Source organism: Petaurus breviceps, unplaced genomic scaffold (assembly GCF_028583685.1).
Source record: "Petaurus breviceps papuanus isolate PSGF00001 unplaced genomic scaffold, PetGlider_PUasm1.0 178, whole genome shotgun sequence".
Lineage (NCBI taxonomy): Eukaryota > Metazoa > Chordata > Mammalia > Diprotodontia > Petauridae > Petaurus > Petaurus breviceps.
The window spans coordinates 36,672,809-36,694,285 of NW_027185777.1; the positions used below are offsets into that span (position 1 = coordinate 36,672,809).

At 40.0% G+C, this 21,477-nt stretch overlaps 1 protein-coding gene across 3 annotated transcripts in view; it reads left to right on the forward strand.

Moving 5' to 3' along the window:
- Positions 1 to 17,053: 17,053 nt before the first annotated feature.
- Positions 17,054 to 21,477, forward strand: part of ESYT2 (extended synaptotagmin 2) — a 118,096-nt gene continuing 113,672 nt past the window's right edge. The window contains exon 1 of one of the 3 annotated variants that reach the window (XM_069086071.1): positions 17,054 to 17,557. In XM_069086071.1, the coding sequence (XP_068942172.1) occupies positions 17,201 to 17,557 (357 nt within the window). In that variant the 5' untranslated portion in view covers positions 17,054 to 17,200. The remainder of the gene's footprint in view (positions 17,558 to 21,477) is intronic. The other 2 variants (XM_069086072.1, XM_069086073.1) reach the window with 2 other exon arrangements.

The window sequence follows — 21,477 nt, forward strand, 5'->3', positions numbered from 1 at the left end:
ATACCTGTGCTCTTCATGTCGGGAGGGAGCAGCTGAGACAATAATTACATTTTGGAGGTTCATCCTAGATGTACATTTAAATATATATCTTCTTTATTTGTATTCTCTATCTATATTCTATAATGTAATAGTTGAAACTTAGATGGTACCCTGACTCTTTCACACACCCCAAGACAAAGAACAAACACCTTTGAAACTAGAGCAGTGAGCTACTATCCTGGAGCACCTCTATACAATGCTGCATCCTTATGACCTCCTACAGAGGGCAATGAAATAGGAGAGGGTCACAAATTTTATAGGGAGGGGTAGACTTACTTTGACTGAAGTATCACTGATTTGCTTCCTGTTTTTGAGGTCACAGGCAAGGGAATGTTTGGGATTGGTCAGCAAGGTTCTCAATGGGTCATGGAAGTTTCCATTATAGAAGATTCCAGAGTTTCCATTAAAAGGCAAGGGTGTGGTTGGGGAAGGGAAGATATCAGCAAAGAGGCAGGGGTATAAGAGCAAAAATGGTCTGACGTAAAAAAGGTTGTTCTCCCCTCTCATCCCCATACTGGAGAGGTTTCCTTAACAGGTGTCAAAATTGTAGCTTCTGTTAAACTCTTATTCTTTCTTTATAAAAACACAATGGAGAGAATGAGGGTGGGGTGGGGGAAGGGGGCAGGGACAAGATGGCAGAGAAAAAGCAGGGACTTGCTTGAGCTCTCCTCTAAATACCTGTAAAAATGACTCTAAACAAATTTTAGAGCAGCAGAACCTACTAAACGACAGAGTAAAACAAATTTCCAGTCAAAGACAACTTGGAAGGTCGACAGGAAAGGTCTGTTGCAGTTGGCTGGGAGAGGAGCACAGTCTGGCACAAATCATGCTGGCACAGACCAGGACCCCAGCAAACCTGAAGTAGGCCTCAAGGGACTGAATCACTGGAAGGTGTGGTGGTTTCTAGACTTCTAAACCCACAAATGCCAAAGGCAACTTAGAAGGTGAGTAGGAGAGGTTTGTTGGAACTGGGTGAGAGAAGAGCATGGTCAGGTCCCAGTCCCTGAGCGGCAGTGGAGGTGGTGGCAGCAAGGGCTGCTTCCAGAGCACTAGGCCATTGGAACATGAAGCAGAGGGAGACTACAGGGATCCCTTTGCTGGTGCTGAGGCAGGATTCTCTTGCTTTGCCCTGCTTGCATCTGGGTTGAAGTCCTCCTGGGGTGAGGAGGAGTGCTGGAGTAGTGGAACTTCTAGTGGTAGTGAAGAGGGAATCCTCATAGTTCAAGGCAGGTAAGAGTGCTTGTGGTCACTCAACCTATACTACAGGCCAGGAGAGGGATACACACCTCGCCTTTGATCATACCACGTTGGAAAAACTGAAAATTTATAGGTTCCTAGAAATATCTCTGAAAACAACTGCCCCAAACCTCTGAAGTTTGGGACAGTACACCCTCCACACAGGAAGCAGAGTACTACCTTAACAAAAAATTTAAAAGTCAAGTAATTGGCTGGAAAAATGAGCAAACAGAGGAAAAAACTCAGTGTACAGAATCTTACTTTGGTAATAAAGAAGATCAAAACATACAACCAGAGGAAGACAACAAAGTCAAAGTTCCTACATCCAAAGCTTCCAAGAAAAATATGAATTTCTCTCAGGCCATGGAAGAGCTCAAAAAGAATTTTGAAAATCAAATAAGAGAAGTAGAGGAAATATTGGGAACAGAAATGAGAGTGACACAAGAAAATCATGAAAAACGAGTCAACAGTTTGCTAAAGGAGACCCAAAAATATACCAAAGAAAATAAAAACACAATAGCAGTTTAGAGCTTTTTGTGTCCTTTCTACTTTATTTCAATATCATCATAGATGAATATTTTATATTTTAAAATACAGTACAAAACTGTCCTCCACCACCCATTCTCCCAGTATTCAGTATGCTTGTATGTTTAACTTTGGACAGCTAGGTAGCACAGTGGATAGAGTAACAAAGCATGGAGTCAGGAAGACTCATCTTCCTGAGTTCAAATCTCAGACACTAGCTGTGTGACCCTGGGCAACTTACTTAACCTTTTTGCCTCAGTTTCCTCATCTGTGAAACGAGCTGAAGAAAGAAATGGCAAACTACTGCAGTATCTTTGCCAAGAAAACCCCAAAGAATTGGATGGGACTGAAATGAACAAATATGTTTAACTATCAATTTTACCTTGTAAACTCACTATTTATACATGCTTAAAGTAAAGGAGCTAACAGGAATTAAGAACTTGATTCTATATGGCTGGCTCACATTAGAAATTCAGAAGACCGAGTTTTCATATAGAATCAAGTAAACTATCACTGTTATAGTACTGTAGCTTTGTATCAGAATTGCCCTGAGGCCAGTATCTGTTTCAATGAAATAGTATCTTACTTAGGAAAGGGTAGAAATTCTTATAGTAACAGCAGGACACAGATGGTTTGGGGGTAAAGTAAGAGTAAATGTTTAGGAAATCAGATTACTTCAGCAGAGCTAAAGGAACTGGTGAGTGAAAGACATATATTTTGTGTAGCCTTCCTTCACATATGTAATTTAATAGGCAAAAAGCTTCAAGGATAGTAGGACAATAGGAAGATAATGCTCCCAGAAGTGCTGATTTGTTTACAACAGTCACTTGTCTTTGGTTTACTTTGTATCCAGAGAATAGAGGTAAAATATTTTATTACATATGGTACATACCAACTTGCAGGGTTGATTTTCTAATAAATCACTAACAATTTAATTCAAGGAATTTAGCCCCTATCGCATACAGAGTACTAATAGGTCAGACATAAGATTTTTTTTAATGACATCATCCCTATATTCGAGGAATTTGCAATTTAGGCATTGAAGGAAAAGAAAGATACTTCAGGAGATAGAGATGGGTTAATCTATTCTAGACTCGAGGGATCACTTTGGAAAGGCATACCAGTGGGGAAAGGTTAGGCTGAGCATGTGTTTGACATTTCAGTTTGACTAGACTGTACATAGCCATGAATGACGATAAAGAGGGGAGGATTTGAGTCGGAGAGTTCAGCTATGGGATGATAGTGTGAAGTAAGACCCTGGTACATAGGAGGACCAAAAAAACCCCTCAGGGGCGGCCAGGTGGCTCCGCAAGGAAGAGCGCCGGCTCCAGAGTCGGGACGACCTGGGGATCGAATCCCGGGCTCAGACACAGCACCACACCCAGAAACACCCGGCCGTGTAACCTTGAGAAAGTTACTTAACCCTGATTGCTTAGGGGCGGCCAGGTGGCTCAGCGAGTAAGAGCACTGGCTCCAGTGTCGGGACAACCTGGAGATCGAATCCCGGGCTCAGATACTCAGCACCACACCCTTGAGCAACTTACTTAACCCTGATTGCTTAAAAAAAAAAAAAATTAAAAAAAAAACCCTCTAAATGTGAGTATATTAGAGATGTAAAATCAATAGATCTGACAACTTCTTGGAAGTAAAAGATAAGGTAAAATGAAGTCAAGAATGATTTTTAAAACTCAGTAGGCTGCTTTATGTTTTATGTATACTTCTGTGGAAAATTAACTATAAAGAAGAGAGAAGTGGTCATAAAAGACAAAACAAATTTTTACATAAAATTTAAAAGCACTTGCATGAATAAAATCGATACAGCTAGAATAAGAAAAGAAGCAGTTAACTAGGGCTAGATCTTTGTATCATATATTTCAAATTAAGGACTTAACTCCTAGACATAGAGGAAATTGAAACAAATACATAACAAAAGCCATTCCCCATAGAAAAATGGTAAAATAGTATGAATAGGCAATATCTTTTTTTAATTTTCTTTTGAAAAAATTTTGTTTACAACAGTTTTTGAGTTCCAAATTTTCTCTCCCTCCCTGCCTCTCCCTTCCCCCCCCCCCCCAGGCCCCTGCCATGGTGGCATGCAGTCTGATATGGGTTCTACATATACCTTCACATGAAACATTAGTCAAGTTGTAAGGAAGAATTATAACCAATGGAAGGAATAATGAGAAAGAAGAAACAAAGGAAAACAAAAGAGAGAGCAAGTACTTTGCTTCCATCTGCATTCAGACCCTGTGATTCTTTTTCTGGATGTGGATAGCCTTTTCCATCACTAGTCCTTTGGAGTTGACCTTGCATTGCTGAGATGAGCTCATTCTATCAAAGTCAGTCATCACAGATACAATGTGTCTGTAATTGTGTACAATATTCTCCTGGTTCTACTTTCCTTATAAATAATAAAAAAGTATCAGTTTATAAAAGTCTCTCCAGGTTATTATGAAGTCTGTGTGCTCCTCATTTCTTATTTTTTTTTAATTTTTTTGGAGGGGGAAGGTAGGGCAACTGGGGTTAAGTGACTTGCCCAAGGTAACATGGCTAGTTTTGTGTTAAGTGTCTGAGGCAGGATTTGAATTCAGGTCCTCCTGAGTCCAGGGCTGGTGCTCTATTCACTGGGCCACCTAGCCGCCCCCTGCTCATTTCTTATAGCACAATAGTATTCCATTACATTCATATACCACAACTTGTTCAGCCATTTCCCAACTGATGGGCATCCCCTTGATTTCCAATTCTTTGCTACCACAAAAAGAGCTGCTATAAATACTTTCGTACATATGGGTCCTTTTCCCATTTGTATGATCTTTTTGGGATACACCTCTAGAAGTGGTATTGCTGGGCCAAAGGGTATGTACATTTTTTATAGCCCTTTGGGCATAGTTCCAAATCATTCTCCAGAATGTTTGGATCAGTTCACAACTCCACTAACAATGCATTAGTGTTCCAAAAGGCAGTTTTTCAAAGATTTGCAAGCTGTCACAGTATTATGAAAGAATACTCCATCTCACAAATAATAAATACAAATTAAAACACTTGCAATGTTTCGTCTCACACTCATCAGGTTAGCAAAGATAAAACAATGAATTATGGAGGGGCTATGGAAAGATACACACCTTTCACTATTGGTTGAGTTATGAAGTAGTTCAATTCTTCTGGAAAGAAATTTGAAATTATGATTAAAGATTAAACTACATATTCTTTGACTCAATGATAACAGGTATGTACACTAAGAATGTAAAAGATTTCCTTTAAAAAGGTCCTATACATTAAAAAATTAGTACTATTTTTAGCAATAACAAAACTGGAAAGAAAATGGGTATTTATTAATTGGGGAATAGCTAATGGCTAAATGACATATGAATGTACTGGCATGTTATTGCATAGTAGGGAAGTAAGCAATATGAAAAACTCAGAGAATCTTGGGGAAAATTATAACTGTAAGTAGAACCCAGAGAACATCTTAAAAGATAACCACAAAGAAAGGCAATATTCAAAAATTTCAGAACTCTGATCAATGCAGTGACCTATCATAATAAAAGAGGACTGTGACTAAAGCATGGCTCCTGCTTCTCAGCAGAGACATGCCAGACTCTAGGTGTGCCACAGGCCACACATACATTTTTAGTCAAGGTCAATATGTTGATTTTCTTTGCTTGACTGTACTTATTTCATACTAGGAAGGTTTCTCTCTGAGGAAGGGGGTGGTATGGAGGGAATCATTGGAAAGGAATGGTGAAGTTTAAAAAAAATAGCATCAAAAACATTTTTAAAAGAAAGCTAAATAAAAAGACTTTTAAAAAAGAGACTAATTCTAAAATTTTGAGCATACATGATAGGACAATGGTAGTTTCAATCAACAAAAATCAGGAAGTTAGGAGGAGGAGTTTCTGGAGAAAAAGTTCAATTTTGAACGTATTATAACTCATGGTGGAATATTGAAGACAAAATGTCCATCAGGCAGTTGGAAATGAATAATGATAATAATAATGAGCATTTATAAAGGATTTTGAGATTTTTATATTTCTCATGTTATCTCATTTGAGCCCCCAAAAGTACTCTGTGAAGTAGATGCTATAATTGTCCTCATTTTACAAATGAAAAAGATGAGAGAGATTTGTTCCAGTTTATATAGCTAGCAAGCATCTGAAGCCAAGTTTTGAACTAAGATCTTCTTGGATCCAAATCCAGCATGCTGTTGAAGTGCAGTCAAGAGACAGGAACTGGAGATACAGATTTAGGAGTCACTGGCATGAAGGTATAATTGAAATTGAAGGATGAGGGCACAGAAAAAGAAGAGGCCCCAGAAAGAGCTTGGGGGGAATCACACTTCAGGGGTAAGAGAAGTGAAATCTGAGAAAAAAATGGCAAAGGGAGAACAAGAGAGAGGCATAGCAGTAGGAAATAGCAGTGTCATGGAAACCAAGGGAAGAGAGAGTAATAAGGAAGGAGGGATGGTCATCAGTGACAAATGTCATACAGAAAAATCAAAGAGGATGAAGCCTAGAAAAGTACATTGGATTCGGCAATCAGAAAGTCACTGGTGACCTTGATTGAATAGTTTCAGTATGTCTATATGGAAGCTAAATTAAAGGGGATTTAATATTGAATGTCTTGGTTAAGAAGTAGAGTAGCTCATGATGTTGTTAATGTATTTTTGCTTAATGGGAATATCTTTTCCATCCATTAATAGGCCCATGTGACCTGCTTGGGTTACATGAAAGCTTGAGTCACATGAGTCTGTGGTGGGAGGAGCTTGCTGAATGGGTAGAACAGTAAGGGGTGGAGCAGGAAAGGTGGAACAGGAAGAGGTAGAGCCAGAGCAGAGCCCAGAGGAAGCTGGTGAGAACAGAGCAGATGGAGAGCAAGGACACAGGTAAACAGACAGCTAGGATTGTGTTTGTTTGTGGGAAGGTCCGAGCAGGGGGAAAGCTTTGGGATAATGTTGCTCCCTAAGTGATAATGTATATTAACTTCTTTGTTGCTGTGATCTGGTGTTGGATTTGGCTTTCTAGTGTTTGAATAATGTTTTGCTTCTGTCTTCTATATAGAGAATCTGTTATATTTTGCAATTCAGAACTACATTGGCATATTCATAGTTGCCCTCAGTGTGTGAATATTGCCTTGGTGATACACTTATATATATATAGCTCATGTAAACCTTCCAGAAGTTTAGCAGTGATTTTTAAAAAATAATATTTTATTTCCCCCATTACATGTAAAAATAATTTTTAACATTTGGGTCTTTTTTCTTAAGTTTTGTGTTTCAAATTCTATCCTTTCCTCCCTCTCCTCCTCCTCTCCCTTAGACACTATACAATCTGATATAGGTTATACATGTGCAACCATGTAAAATAGTCATTTTGTAGAAGAAAACTCAAAAAGAAGGAAAGAGAGGAAGGAAAAAAGAAAACAAAGTACAAAATAGTATGCTTTGGTCTGTATTTAGATGCCATTGGTTCTTTCTCTGGGTGCAGATAGCATTTTTCATCATGAATCTTTGGGACTGTCTTGGATCATTGTATTGCTGAGAATAGCTAAGTCCCATACTGCCGTTACTATGTACAATATTCTCCTAGTTCTGCTCATTTAACTCTGTATCAGTTCATATAAGTCTTTTCAGGTTTTTCTAAAATCATTCTGCTTGTCATTTCTTACAGCACACTAATATTTCTTTACAGTCATATACCACAACTTGTTCAGCCATCACTATTTGGTGGCCATCCCCTCACTTTCCAATTCTTTGCCACCACAAAAAGAATTGCTTTATTTTTGTACAAATAGGTTTTTTTAAAAATCTCTTTGGGATACAGACCTAGTAATGGTATTGCTGGATCAAAGGATATGCATAGTTTTGTAACCTTTTGGGCATAATTCCAAATTTTTAGCAGTGATTTAGAGGAGAAAAGATGATTGCTCAAGAAATTAGCAACATAAGGTAAAGGTAAGATGCTTTTAGGATGAGTAGACTAGAACATGCTTTAAGCAATACAATGTAATGCAAGAAAGTTATTAAGTACCTCCTGTGTATAGGATACTTTGCAGGTCCTGGAGGAAAAAACAAAGGTTAGATAACACATGGCCCCTGAACTCGAGTCTAGTCCAGAGGTGGGGAGACTACAGCTCTCTAGGTCCTCATCCAAACTTCACAGAACATATGTTCTTAGATACAGTCAAAGAGCCACACTTGAGGACCTAGAAGACCACATATGGTATCAAGGCTGCATGTTCCCCACTCTGGTCTAGTTAATTAGGGTGATAAGGTATCAAAACTATTACATGAGAAATGCATTAGAGAGTTCCTACAGTAGGAGTGCTATAAGAGGTGTGAAGAGGAAAGTTAGTATTCATTGAAGTGATTAAGAAAGGTTTCTTCTGGAAGATAGCCTTGAATTAGGCCAGAAAAATAGGTGTGGCAGGGTTTTTTTTTTTTTTAAGTGTGGTTTGGGAGGGGTGCAAAATGTATCTTCTTTGGTTTGAGCACAGAATATATGACAGGAAGTAAGCTAAGTCTAGACAGCTGTGGTAGTGCTATTATGAAGGACCTTTAAAACCAAGAAGAGGAATTTAGCCTTTTTATTTTATTTTGACAAGACCAGTAATTTCACTGGTACAGGGCAGTGATGTCAATGGATACATAAGGATCCCTATGGGCTGCATACTGACTTAATTTTAAAATATAATATTATCTATTTTAATGTATTTTTATTTATTTTATTATATATCTCCCAATTACACTTTAATCTGGTTCAGCTGTACTCAGAAGTGTTGTAAACATTGGAGGCCAACCATCTTTGGCACTGTCTGGTGTAGGGACCTCAGTGTAAAAGATCAATTCAAGATACTCATAATGCAAGTTACACTTTTAGAGTTGTTTGGGGGCACTGATAATGAGAAACTGAGTGATTTGCTGAGGGTCACCGAGCCAACATATATCAGAAGAAGGGCAGGTCTTCCTGACTGTGAGCCCAGCTCTCTCTCCACCAAGCCAGCTGCTTTTCACTTGGGTTACATTTATCATCATTTCCTTGAGGCCATGGTCCTCTTTGAAAGGGAAGGACAAACACAAGGGTTATGTCCTAGGAACAAATAGGGACTCAGGGAAGGTTTCTGAGAAGTCATGACTGATTTGGTAAGAAAGATTACTCTATCATTGGAAGGAAGTTGAGAGAGGATGGTGAAACTGAGAAGTTCTGAGGAACAGAAGAGGGGAACTGAGGGAATTCATGGCCCCATCTTGGTAACGCAGGAGACCATGTTATCTGATATGTGTGGTTCAGGGTGGCTTACCTAATCCAAAGAAAAAAGAAGAAAAGGGCGTGGCTAGGTGGCACAGCAAATAGAGCACTGGTCCTGGAGTCAGGAGGACCTGAGTTCAAATTCAGCCTCAGACACAACACAAAAAACTAGCTGTGTGACCTTGGGCAAGTCACTTAACCCCAATTGCCCTGCCCTGCCCCCTCCAAAAATAAAGAAAAAATAAAGAAAAATGAAGAAAAGCTTTAACTGTCAATGGGGGGGACGAGATAAGGAGTTGACAAGGGTGAAGCAGAAATTTTATATACTTTATCCACATAATGAGAAGATGGGATTCATTGGAAAAGCCCCTGAAGTTGGGAAAGATTGAAGGTAAAAGGAGTAAGGGATGGCAGAGGATGAGATAGATAGAAATAGTGTCATGGAAGCAACAAACATGAGCTTGAACAGACTTTGGGAGACAGAAGAGGACAGAGTTAGGGTTAGAGGATAGAAGGGCTTGGTGTGCAATGGTCCATAGGGTTGTGAAGAATTGGACATGACTGAACAACAAAAAAGACTTAAGGAAGTGGGGGCAGAATAAAGGAACAAGAAGAAAGGGAGGAGATAATGATGAGAAGGGGATTTTCACTGAGTACATTCTAGGAGGTACAGGAGGATATGGTATCCACAGCATAAGGGGAGGGGCTAACTTCAGCAAGGATCACCTAACACAGTGCCTTAAGCATACCTGAGCTGAAAGAGAGATCTGTCTTTTCTTGAAACCAAAAGGAAAAAAAACCCATATAGTCTAATACAAGAGGGCTTTGGGAACTCTGTACCAGATGTATTAAAAATGTGGCATGTTGCCCACAACATTCCTGAGTACTTCCAGAACCAGGTAAAAATGTAGTTCCTATCTGACTTTAATGTGTTGATATACTAAAGAAACACATAAAGATAAGTGGTTTTCCAAAGCAATATGTGACCTGTGTGTGTGTGTGTGTGTGTGTGTCCCTTAATTGGCTTTCTATTTGAGTTTGACACTCTTACTCTTTACCAATTCAGATAATAATCAATCTATGATTTAATCAATTAGTCTTGGGGTGTTGCCTGACACAAATGACTTGTCTAGAGTCACCAGCTAATAAGTAATATTAATAATATAATTATTTATTATTATTGATTTTATTATGTACTATATATTAATTAATTATTAATTAATATATAATAATATTTTTAATATTAATAATAAATAAACCAGAGGCAGGATTTAAACCTAAATCTTCCTAATTCACTGCCTCTCTTTGCTTCCATGTTTCTTAATGCTCTAGGAAACTGGGCAAAACAGCCCTTTACTTTTGACAAGTGTAATTATTAGCTTCAGTTTGAAAAACTGCTGATCTTGAACAAAAGCTGGTTATTTGTAAACATTAAGCATACCTTCATGGGCAGAAGCCAAGTGGGAAGGAACTGAAAGTGTTTTCGATTGAATTTCTCAACTTTTTTTTTTCCCAAGAGACAAGTCTCTATATAATGTAATTTCAAGCTGAGATGAAGAATTGTAAAGACAGAAAAATGAAAGCCAGTTCCCTTCTCTGTGTCTTGGTATAGTCAGGGGCATCATACTCTACATAGAAAGGTCTTTGGGCAGACATATAAGGACCTGGGCTCTAAGTTGAGTTCGGTTCCTTACTGACTTTGTAATCTTAGGCCATCTCTATAATATCCCAGAGCCCGAGTCTCTTTAGTATTAAAGATAAAAAATATCTGTTCTAGATATTTTACAGGATCAAGTAACAGTAACAACAATAATAATTGTGTAGAATTTATATAACATTGTAAGGTTTGTAGAATGCTTTAGAAATCTTATCTCATTCTCACAGCCCTGGGAGGTAGGTGCTATTATTATCCACATCTTCAGATGAGCAAACTGAGGCAGATAGAGGTTAAGTTGCCTAGGGCCACACTGTTAGTGTCTGAGGCTAGATTTTAACTTAGGTTCTTGTAATGGGAATGCAAATTTGGAAGATCTTCCCTGCCCCTAGGCTAAAGTGCACCTGAAGCCTGGGGTGGGAGGCTTGTTTTTCAGTAGATACTTTTTGATTGGCCAGTGGGTCAATAAGGTTGTTACATTCTCTGAGCCAGGAGAAGGCTATATAAGCCCTGATGTGAGGCTTTGGTTTGGGGGCTCACTTTGAGAAGTGTTCTGTGATTTGATATGGATTCTGGGAAGCTGTTGTCTGGAGCCCCTCCCCCCCCCTTTGAAAAACCCAGATGTTGAAACCCAGATGTTGACTGGGTATGGATGTAATGGTTGGACAGTTTGGAAATCTGTCTACTTGATCTGTTTCTGTCTTGATAATTCTGCCTGTATACTTTGAAGTTCGGGGTGCTGACCTTTTCCCCTGAACTAGGTAAACGATACATGTTTGACTGATTAAAGTAAGCTTGTCAACCCATTTTGAGTCGCTTTCCTTTACCAAAGCAGATCCAAGAACCTGTATTGGCAGCAAACCCTGAGGGTGCCTGCTGCTACAGTTCTCCAGATTCCAAGCCCAGTATGTGTTTTATTCATTGTATCAACTACCTGCCTCTAAAACTCATGCTTTCTGTAAAATGCTTCATGTAGCACTATTTTTATATAGTCATAAAATATATATGCATAACTCATTCATATAAACACACATGGAAAGGCGGCAGTGTTTTTTTATTATTGGCATCTTATTCAGGTGTAGACAAAAGAAATGCTAATAAATGACTAATTGTAGTCCTTTGTACATTGTATATATGAACTTTTTTAGTTACAGCCTATGCTATTTGTGGAATATTCAATTCAATTGAAAAATATTTTTAAGTGTCTACTGTATATAAAACATTGTGCTAAATGCTAGGGTTGAGGGGATGGGATTAGATGATTTCATTTGTATAGAGAACTCTAAGTGTGGCATTTGCCTATGGGCATCTGCTCTGCAATTTACAGTCTTAAGACACTTTCTGGGGACACAGATTAAATTACTTGTCCCAAGTAAATGTGGCCAGTATGTCTCAGAGGTAGGATCTGAACCCTGAACTTCCAGATTCCAAGATATCTATCCACTGTTACACTATTTTTAGGTACTAGGGGATAAAAATAGTAAAAATAGCAGTCTTTACCTGCAAAGAGTTTATATTTCACTAGGAAATATATTATACAGATAGGTATATCATAAGGTAAGAAATGATGAGGGCAAAATAGAGATCTAGACAAAATGTTTTAGGAATATTTGAGCAGGGGAGAATATTTTCTGTGGTGAGGGTCAGAGAAGACCATATGGAAAATGTGACCATTGAACTTCCTTGAAAGACGATAAAGTTTCTGAAAGGTAGAGCTGAGGTGGGTAGCTTGAATGAAACCACAGTTTTACTTAGGAAAAATGTTAAATAGTCCAGTTTGGCTGGAGTATAAAGTTCATGATGGAGAGTTGTGTGATGAATATGTTATTGGCTTTTCTACCTCTTCTATCATACAGGCTTTTGTCCAGAAAAAAAGGACACTCTGTCTCTTCTTCCTTTATAGTAAACTGGTCTGTTTGATTTTGTTTTATAGTGATGTGGAGGCTTGAATTGACAGCATTTCTTCAATCTATTCTGAAATGTCACATTACTTTGGGGCTGCAGTATGATAGCTAGCACTCACATCTGCCTTAATAATGAAATCTGACATTTATAAAGTGTATTAGCATTTACAAAGCTTCTTATATATATCACTTGTGAGGAAGGTATTTCCATTTTAAATGAACTGTTATGGCTGTTGTCTGGGCTTGGACCTAGTTAAACTTGGAGTGGTGCAACAGGAGGTTAGATCTTCCCGAGTTCAAATCCAGCATCATTTAGAAGTGCCAGTTTTGAGAGTTGGTTCAGAAATGAAAGAATTCACTTAGACTTCTCTTTTAGTTAATCGGAGCTTTTCATTTTATGTGAAACAGCATTATGGCCTCCTTAGCAAAAATGCTAAATGAGACCACGATATTTGGGGGAGTTATGCTTATATAGAGGTGGTCAGGATGATGATGTAATTTTTAGGGTTTCTTATGGGGATTGGAGAATTAGGGACAGGATAAATACAAACAAGATAAGGAAGGTGTTTGCTTGCAAGATAAGGAAAAACTGTCATGACAGGATGAGGAAGATGAATGACAGGATAGAGAACACAGGATAAGGGGGACAAAAGCAATTCTTTTGGTACAAGTTGTATGGTATTTCAAGATAAGGGAGAAAGGGCATTAAGACACCCTCAAGTTACAGAATGGGCTACAGAATGAGCCTCAAACCCCTTCAGGGGGCCTGGGAAAGCAACCTTTAGGGCACCATTTGTATCCATATCAGTCAGACACTTAATAGTTGGGTGACCCTGGGCAAGTCACTTAACTCTACTGACCTTAGTTTCTCATCTGTAAAAAGAGCTGGAGAAGGATACTGGCAAAACCACTCCAGTATCTTTGCCAAGAAAACCCCAAATGGAGTCATGACTGGAAAGGACTGAACACAGGGAGAGAAATTTCTTCTGAATTAGCTACCCAGTTCTTGAATCAATTTATCAACAAACCTTTTTTTATTAAGTACTTACTATGTTCTAGTCACTATGCTCTCCTGGTAGATAAAAATACAACTGATGAAACAATTCTTACCCTCAAGCAGTTTATATTCTAATAGATGCTAAGGAAGTAAAGGTAAAAGTACAGATATGAGATCTCATAATCATAACCACAGAACTTAGAAGTTGCAAGGTAACTCAGTGAGCTTTTAATGACTACTCAACCCATAAACAAATGGGATCCTCACTATAAAAATAGACAGGTGATTGTGAGAAATATCTAGGAATAAATAATGATCATTGGAAAGCAGAAAGGTTTTCATATATTTATTCCTTCTGAATAAATGGGTAACTCCCTTAATGGAGTACCCCGACTCAGAAAAACGTGAGCCCTTTTATACTGCTTCCCATTAGAATTTCCTGCCTTGTTCTCCACTGGTGAGGTGCAACCTCCTGAATTGTCCAAGTCATGCTTCCCTCAAACAGCTTGCCCAGCATGTTCCCAAGCCTCTAATCCTCTACCTGATCAGAAGCCTGGCCCTGCTAGATCACACCTCTGATCCACATTCTGCTATCAGAGATAGGTTCACTTTTAATTATGTGGAAACAAAATTCCTCCCATCGTTTCCCACATGATCATATAGCTTGAAGATTTCCAAGGAAGACCTCTTACCTTTAAAAGCAGTCCTTCAAATATTTCAAGAAAGCTATCATATCTTTGCTGAGTCTTTTCTCCAGGCTAAACATGCTCTCAAAGCCCTTCAGCATCCTAGCTGCCCTCCTCTGGACACTTTCCAGGATAAAACTATGCCACCCGTTTCTGGGGATGTTAATTTGATAGGCTTTGGAACTTCTGTTCTAGATCTAAGCTGCTGTATTGGTTGGTGAGTTAGACCAAACTCATCTAAGCCACAGTGTTTAGTCAGCCAGATGAGACCATACTTCCTATCCCATCTATCTTGTTCTGGCCAGAAACCCTGAGGGTCTTCCCCTCTCAGAGTGATTTTTATTCTGAGTAGGTAAACTGGGTCATCTTTTACCTCTCCTTATCAGTCCTGAAATCACTGAATGGATGTTGCTTCAGACAAAGTGAAACTTGGGAAAGACCTTAGCTTAAAAAGGCCAAGGTCTCCCAATGCATCTGAGGCCATGACCAGTCATCCTGATTTATGTCTTGCCACTGGACTCAGATGACTCTGGAAGATACAGTAAGGCTGACAACCTTGCACAGCCCTGCATCATTTAATCCAATTCACTTGCGAGTGAAGGCATCACCCTCCTGATGTCATTAGTCCTCTTTCAGATCAAAGGAAGAACAACAAACAACATCCATTCATATCATCTCTCTTTGCAATTGGTCCTACTGCTGTAACTTGACACCCTTAAGATGTAAGGAACACATTGCTTTGAACACATTAATCAAATAAATATTATTATTGCTTGAGAAAGAGTGCATCAACGGATTGCCCTCTGGATGAATGCATCATCCCTGTGGCTCTCCAGACCAAAACTCCCTTGCCTGGCTACCTCTTTTTTAATATCTTCTTTCACATATTATAATGCAGAGTCCTTGAGGATAGAGAATATATCACTTTTGTACTTCTGTAGCCAGCATTTAGCAGAGACTTGCATGTGTATGTATACACACACACAAAATCATTCACTGAGTACATTTTTCAAAAGTTCACAGAAACGAAAGAGACTTTTGAGGGACAATCCAGTCCAATCTTTCATTTCTAAGATAAGGAAATTAAGGTGTTTAGGGAAGTCAAGGGACAAATTGTCCAAGTCCACAAACACAATCGGCAAATAGAACCTGGATATGAACCCAGATTCCAAATTTATTACTTCTTCCTCTGCACCAAATTATTTCTTTCCTGATAATGTGTAATTTAGCTGATAAAAGATGAGATTGGATAATAATAACAATTTGTTGTTGCTGGTCAGTTATGTGACCCCATTTGGTTTTCTTGGTAAAGATACTGGAGTGGTTTGCCATTTCCTTCTCCAGCTCAATTTACTAAGGAGGAAACTGAGGCCAAAAGGGTCAAGTGACTTGCCAAGGGTTACACAACTAATAAGTGTTTGAGGTCACATTTGAATTCAGGTCTTCCTGACTCTAGGCCCAACGTTTTATCCACTGGGCTACCTACGCCCAGAGTAGTTAAGTGACTTGCCCAGGGGCACATCGATAAGTGCCTAAAGAATTATAACTTAGATCTTCCCCACCCTGAGTCCAATGCACTATTCATGTGAGAGTAGGAAACCAGTGTGCCACCTTGGAATTACCTAAAACCTTATTTTTGTTTAAATTTTCATAATACTCGCACCTAATAAAAAACCTCTACCACAAAAAACAAACAGGAAGAATGCACTGACGTGACTAATAAGGAGTTTAGTAACACGTAATCACTGATGTCTTAAAATCGATTGAAAGAATTCAGGTCCTTGCTTAACATAAAACAGAAGGCAGTCCAAAAGTCTTAGTTCAGTTTTAAGCTATTAAAGCTTAAAAGACTTTTAAGTGCACTGAATTGAACAGTCTGAACATTTAACTGCTATTGCTTTTGGCTTTAACCTAAGCAAGACAGGAATATTGATTGAATTTACTATAAAAGGGAGCCTCGAAAACTCCCCAGAGTAATCTCAACAATGCATTAGAGTTCCAAACTCTTATCTGAAGTTATCAGTCATTAAAAAAAAAACAAAACACAAAACAAACCGCAAAAGAAACAACCGCCCGGTCTGTCCCAACAAGCGAGGCATCCGAAAGTTTAACCTCAAACCCAAAGAAAAGCTTATTCAGCTCTGTAACAGACGACCATCTTTTTATGCTCTCGTGTAACACCCCGACTCCTTTCTTGAGCCCCAATGCACACTAACACTTCGTGGGCTACAGAAGAGTAGGAACAGGATCTGGGAGAGGACGTGCGAGGGCAAATAGCCAGCCAGTTCCCCCGCCCAAGTTCTCCGCCACAGGAGAGATTAGCAACACTTGCTCTGCTCCAGGGGTGTCCAGAGGGCTAGCTCCTTGACACCCAACCCGCGCCGTCTCCTTCCACTTTTCCCTTTCCCATGTCCAGCCCAGCACCTAAGAGCCTTGTTCCCGCATCACCGTCGCGCACGCCTCCAGGGCAGAGGCGGCCCGCATTGAGGCGCCGCGGCAGCCGCTAGCCGCAAGTGGCCCACGCGCACCCCTGAGTCCGCCCCCGGCCTCCAGCTCCGGCGGCCCCTCCCTGCCCGCCGGCCAGCCCGCAGCGGCGCGCTGACGTCACGCGCCGCCTGGAAGGCGGAAGCGCGAGCGCGGGCGCGGCTGCGGTGGCGGCGCGAGCTGCGGCAGGATCCGTTCCCTCCCAGTGAGAGGCGCTCGGGGCACCGAGAAGGATGCGCCCGGCCCCTGCCCCAGCGCCGGCGCCGGGCTTGTAGCGCTGCCCGCTCCGCCTCGCCTCGCCTCGCCTCTCCTCGCCGGGGGCGGGGTGTCGGGGCGCCGGGGTGGGAGAGGAGGGCGGTCGTGGGCTTGATCCTCCCGCCACTGCTGCCGCCTCCTCTGCCACCGCCCTCGGTGGACCTTGGCGGGGCGCGATGAGCGGCACTGGGGACCGGGCTCCCGGAGGAGATGCTGCCTCTCAGGCCGCGGGGGATTCCGGCGCCACCACCGCCAAGGGTCCGGGCGGGGAGCCCCCGCCCGCGATGCTGAGCGTGGACGTGCCGGGGCTGTGCGCGCAGTTCGCCCGCAGCTTCGTCTTGCTGTTCCCGGTTTACGTGCTGGGCTACCTGGGGCTGAGCTTCCTGTGGATCCTGCTGGGGCTACTGCTGCTCTTCTGGTGCCGGAGGAACAAGGGCCACAAGACCTCCCGCTTCTACCGGGCGCTGGCCTTCCTGGAGAATGAGGAGCAGGCGGTGCGGCTCAGCATCTGCACCTCGGACCTGCCCGCTTGGGTGAGCCTCGTCGCCCCCCCCCCCCCCAGCTTGCGCCCCCATCCCCAGCCTCCCCGGACCCGCTTATGTAAGGCTTGTCCCCTCCCTCCCCCAGCTCTGGAGCCGCTGCCCACCTAACAGCTGACCCACCGCTGTCATCGAGTCCTATCCCCTTATCTAACATTATCCCCGGGCACTGTCTTCGGAGAAAGTGCCGCGTCCTTTGAGCACAACTCTGGGTTTTGGCCCCCTTTATCTTGGAAGAAAGAGAGCATATAGGCAGAGGTGTTGGAGACCCAGATTTACTGCGTACATTATTGGAGCCTGCCACATCCTGAGGTGTAGTGCCAGAAAATCCATGTTCTTCCTTTACATGAACCTTAGCTTATCGGCCTCTGGGGGGAAATGACTGCTGCTTGTTGCTGTTTTCCCGAAGAGATGAGTAGTTTGCTTGTTGGGTTCTGAGCCAGCCAGGATGCCCCTTTCTGTTTCATGTCAACCGTTCTCACACAAGGCCTGGGGAATGATCATAGAACTGTAATGATTAAGTGTTTCTTCCTTCCTTCCTTCCTTTCTTTCTTTCTTTCTTTCTTTCTTTCTTTCTTTCTTTCCTTCTTTCCTTCTTTCTTTCTTTCTTTTTCTCTCTTTCTTCTCTCTCTCTCTCTCTCTCTCTCTCTCTTTCTCTTTCTCTTTCTTTCCTTTCCCCTCTCTCACTCCTTCCCCCCAATAGGATAATGTATTTCTCTTTGATCACTTCTTGCTTTGTAAATTTTGTCCCTCTTCTGACTTAAGATGAATCCCGATTTCTCAGAATTCTATAACTGGTGTTGACTGCAAGATTTCCTGAGGGCAGAGTGATTTGAAGTTTATATTTCAGCCCTTTATGAGTAACATTGTGATGCTTTGGTTTGTAAAATCTGCAATGGAATTTCCAACTTAGTTTAAACTTGAATCTAATGGGAAGTCTTTCAAAACATATGGTTGAGTGAGAATAGAATAAACTTATATTGACTGGTTTTATTTTTATTTTCTGTGATTCTCTTCTGTGTTTGTCTGAAATAGTTTTCACTTCTGCTTCGATGTAGGTCTTCCTCAAGTGTATAAAGCTCCAGAATTTTGAACTACTGTGAATAGAGTTCAACTTCATCATGACACAAATGATAACTGAATTTGAATTTAATTGGAAGAGGATTTTTTTTTAGTAAAATTGCTCACATTCAGTGAATTTTAGAAGGATCATTTGCCATTTGAGGAGAAAGGGAGTTGTATCATAAGGAGCTTTGTGAAGTAGGATAAAGGAGGAAGCAGTAGCAGAAAAATTTGGGGAAGGTATTTGTGTATTCATTAGAGTACTTATTGTGTAGATAGATATAATAAGTAGAAATATGGATTAAGTGTATTTAAAAGGAGGTGACTAGAATTTGAATTTTGGAAAAGAAGCCAGCATAGTCTAAGGAAGGAATGATATTTTGAGATTCAAGAGGAGAACTTATTTGTTGCCTGTGTCTAAAACAGGAAAGATTGGGGAAGATTAGAGAAGAGGAAATTGGATCAAGGTAGGAAATAGCAGGAACACATGTACATTTGGGAAGTGCAAAAGAATGAATGAATTTTAAAATTCGAATCTTGTTAGGTTATTCCAAATGATATAAGATTGGAAAGAAGTGAAACCATAGACACTCTTGTATTTGTAGAAAGTAATGGTAAAGATGGTGATGACTTCACATAGACATATTAATTTAACAGCTATAGAGGACCCAGCAGTTAAGATTTGGCTTCTATCTTGACTTAATGAGATGTTTTATATATAATCATTTGAGTTTGTTGCTGTGGTGAATGGCTGAAGTGAAGCAAAACCAAGGAATTATGAAGTAAAGCCTTAGGAAGGATCTTAGAGGATATCTAGTTCAACCAGATACTATAATTATCATCCCACAGAAAAGTTTCATACTCTCTTCAGAAATCTTCACAGTTTTATTTTGAAGCATTGCGTGTTGAATGATCCTTACCTTCACGTGAGTTAGCTACTTGGCTTTGCATTGCAATGTACAGGAGACATCCCTGGGTATGTGTTATAGTGGAGGGGTCATAATGGGAGATCTGAACAAAAGGGTATTTAAAAGTTAAAAGAAAACAGTATTGTTTCTTGCATATCAGCATTTACTTAATAAAGCATTCTTCCTAAATATCCTCTCAAGTTAAGAGATTTTCCTTGCTTATCTCTGCTTGTGATTCTGAGTAGAGCTGAGGCATGGAAAACATGAACTGTATTTCCTGCATTTTGAACTTTGGATTTGTATACAGTCCTGTTCAAGGTATAATATAGAAGTTAATGTCTTTAAATTTATTTATTTTTAGTTTTCAAAATTCATTACCACAAGATTTTGAATTACAAATTTTCTCCCCATCTCTTCCTTACTCCCCACCCCAAGATGGCAAGCATACTGATTACTCCTTCCCCCAGTCTGCCCTCTCATATATCTCCCCCATCACCCCCCTTCCCCTCTTCCCCTTACTTCCTTGTAGGGCAAGATGGATTTCTATATCCCATGCCTGTATATCTAATGGAAGCTAATGTCAAGAAATGGAAGTGGACCAATTGCATAAGATTCTTTTATTTTTTTTAAATTTATTTATGTACCTTAGTTTACAACATTCAGTTCCACAATCCCTTGAGTTCTAAATTTTATTCTCCTTCCCCATATAAGGTTAATTCTTTTGAAAACATATAAACTTATCTTTGTGTTTAAAAAAAAGAAAGAAAAGATAGACTGTTACTTAACATGACAGTACTTAAATTTGTGCATATTTTTGTTTTTTTAATAAAATTTTAAAAATATTCTTAAACCTGTGATTTTATTGGTGTAGAACAGCGGTGTCAAACTCAAATAGAAATAGGCCACTAAACCATACTAAGAACCCCTTGAAGTCCTCTTATTGACTTAGGAAACTGCATGTTAACATTATGCAAGTTCTGTTATACTTTTATTTATTTTGTTCAGTATTTCCCAATTACCGTTTCATCTAGTTTGGGCTGGACTCCAGATTGTTGCCAGGCAGTATATTTGACACCTCTGGCACAGAGAACTCTGGGTAAGGAAACTTCCTCTATCTATGCAGATAGGCAGGCACCTGTTCAACAACTTAGATTCTTAGCAAGTTACCTGAAGCATTGAGAAATTGTGACTTGACCTGGGTTCCATGCCAAAATGTGTCATTTGCAGGATTTGAACCTATGTTGACTGTCCAGCTCTATTCATGAGGCTGAAGTAATTCCTCTCTCTTTAGTGGATGAGACTTGGTATTTTGATGTTTTGGGAATTTAATACCAATACAGCCATGGAAAATTAAGGCCCATTATGTTCAGTGCATTAAGGGAGATATGAATTTTAGATAAGATAGCTTTCAGGGTCTTTAATGAAATGTAGACTCTAGTAAGGAGGGTACCTTAGACAGAAAATGACAGCTGAAGAACTGGATTTTTTTTTTTATTTCTAACACCTTTATCTGTAATTAAGATGCAGTTTGTTATTATTATAGCTGAGGGGAGCAATAAGAAGCCTCTGACTCAGCCTGCTTACCCCACTTAAAAATCTAGATAGTTGCTGAATCTTTGGCTTCCACAATACTGGCCAATCTTTTCAGCCAGTGGTTTCTTAAATAATTTTTAGATGGAAATAATTCTCTAATATTTTGGATATATTTAAAAAGTATGACAAAGTTATAGCTTAACAAGTATATTATATTATTTTATACCGTCTTGTTTAAGTCGTAGTTTTTCTCTAGAAAGAACTGTTTTATTTTTTTTAACCTCTGAATATTAGGGTCTATAGTACTAGCTGTGACTGCATATCGAATCTGTAAAACCAAATGAACAAAAGCAAGAAGCAGTTACATTTTGACCATGTGTAAAAGGAAGGGCAAACATTTGTTCTTTTTCC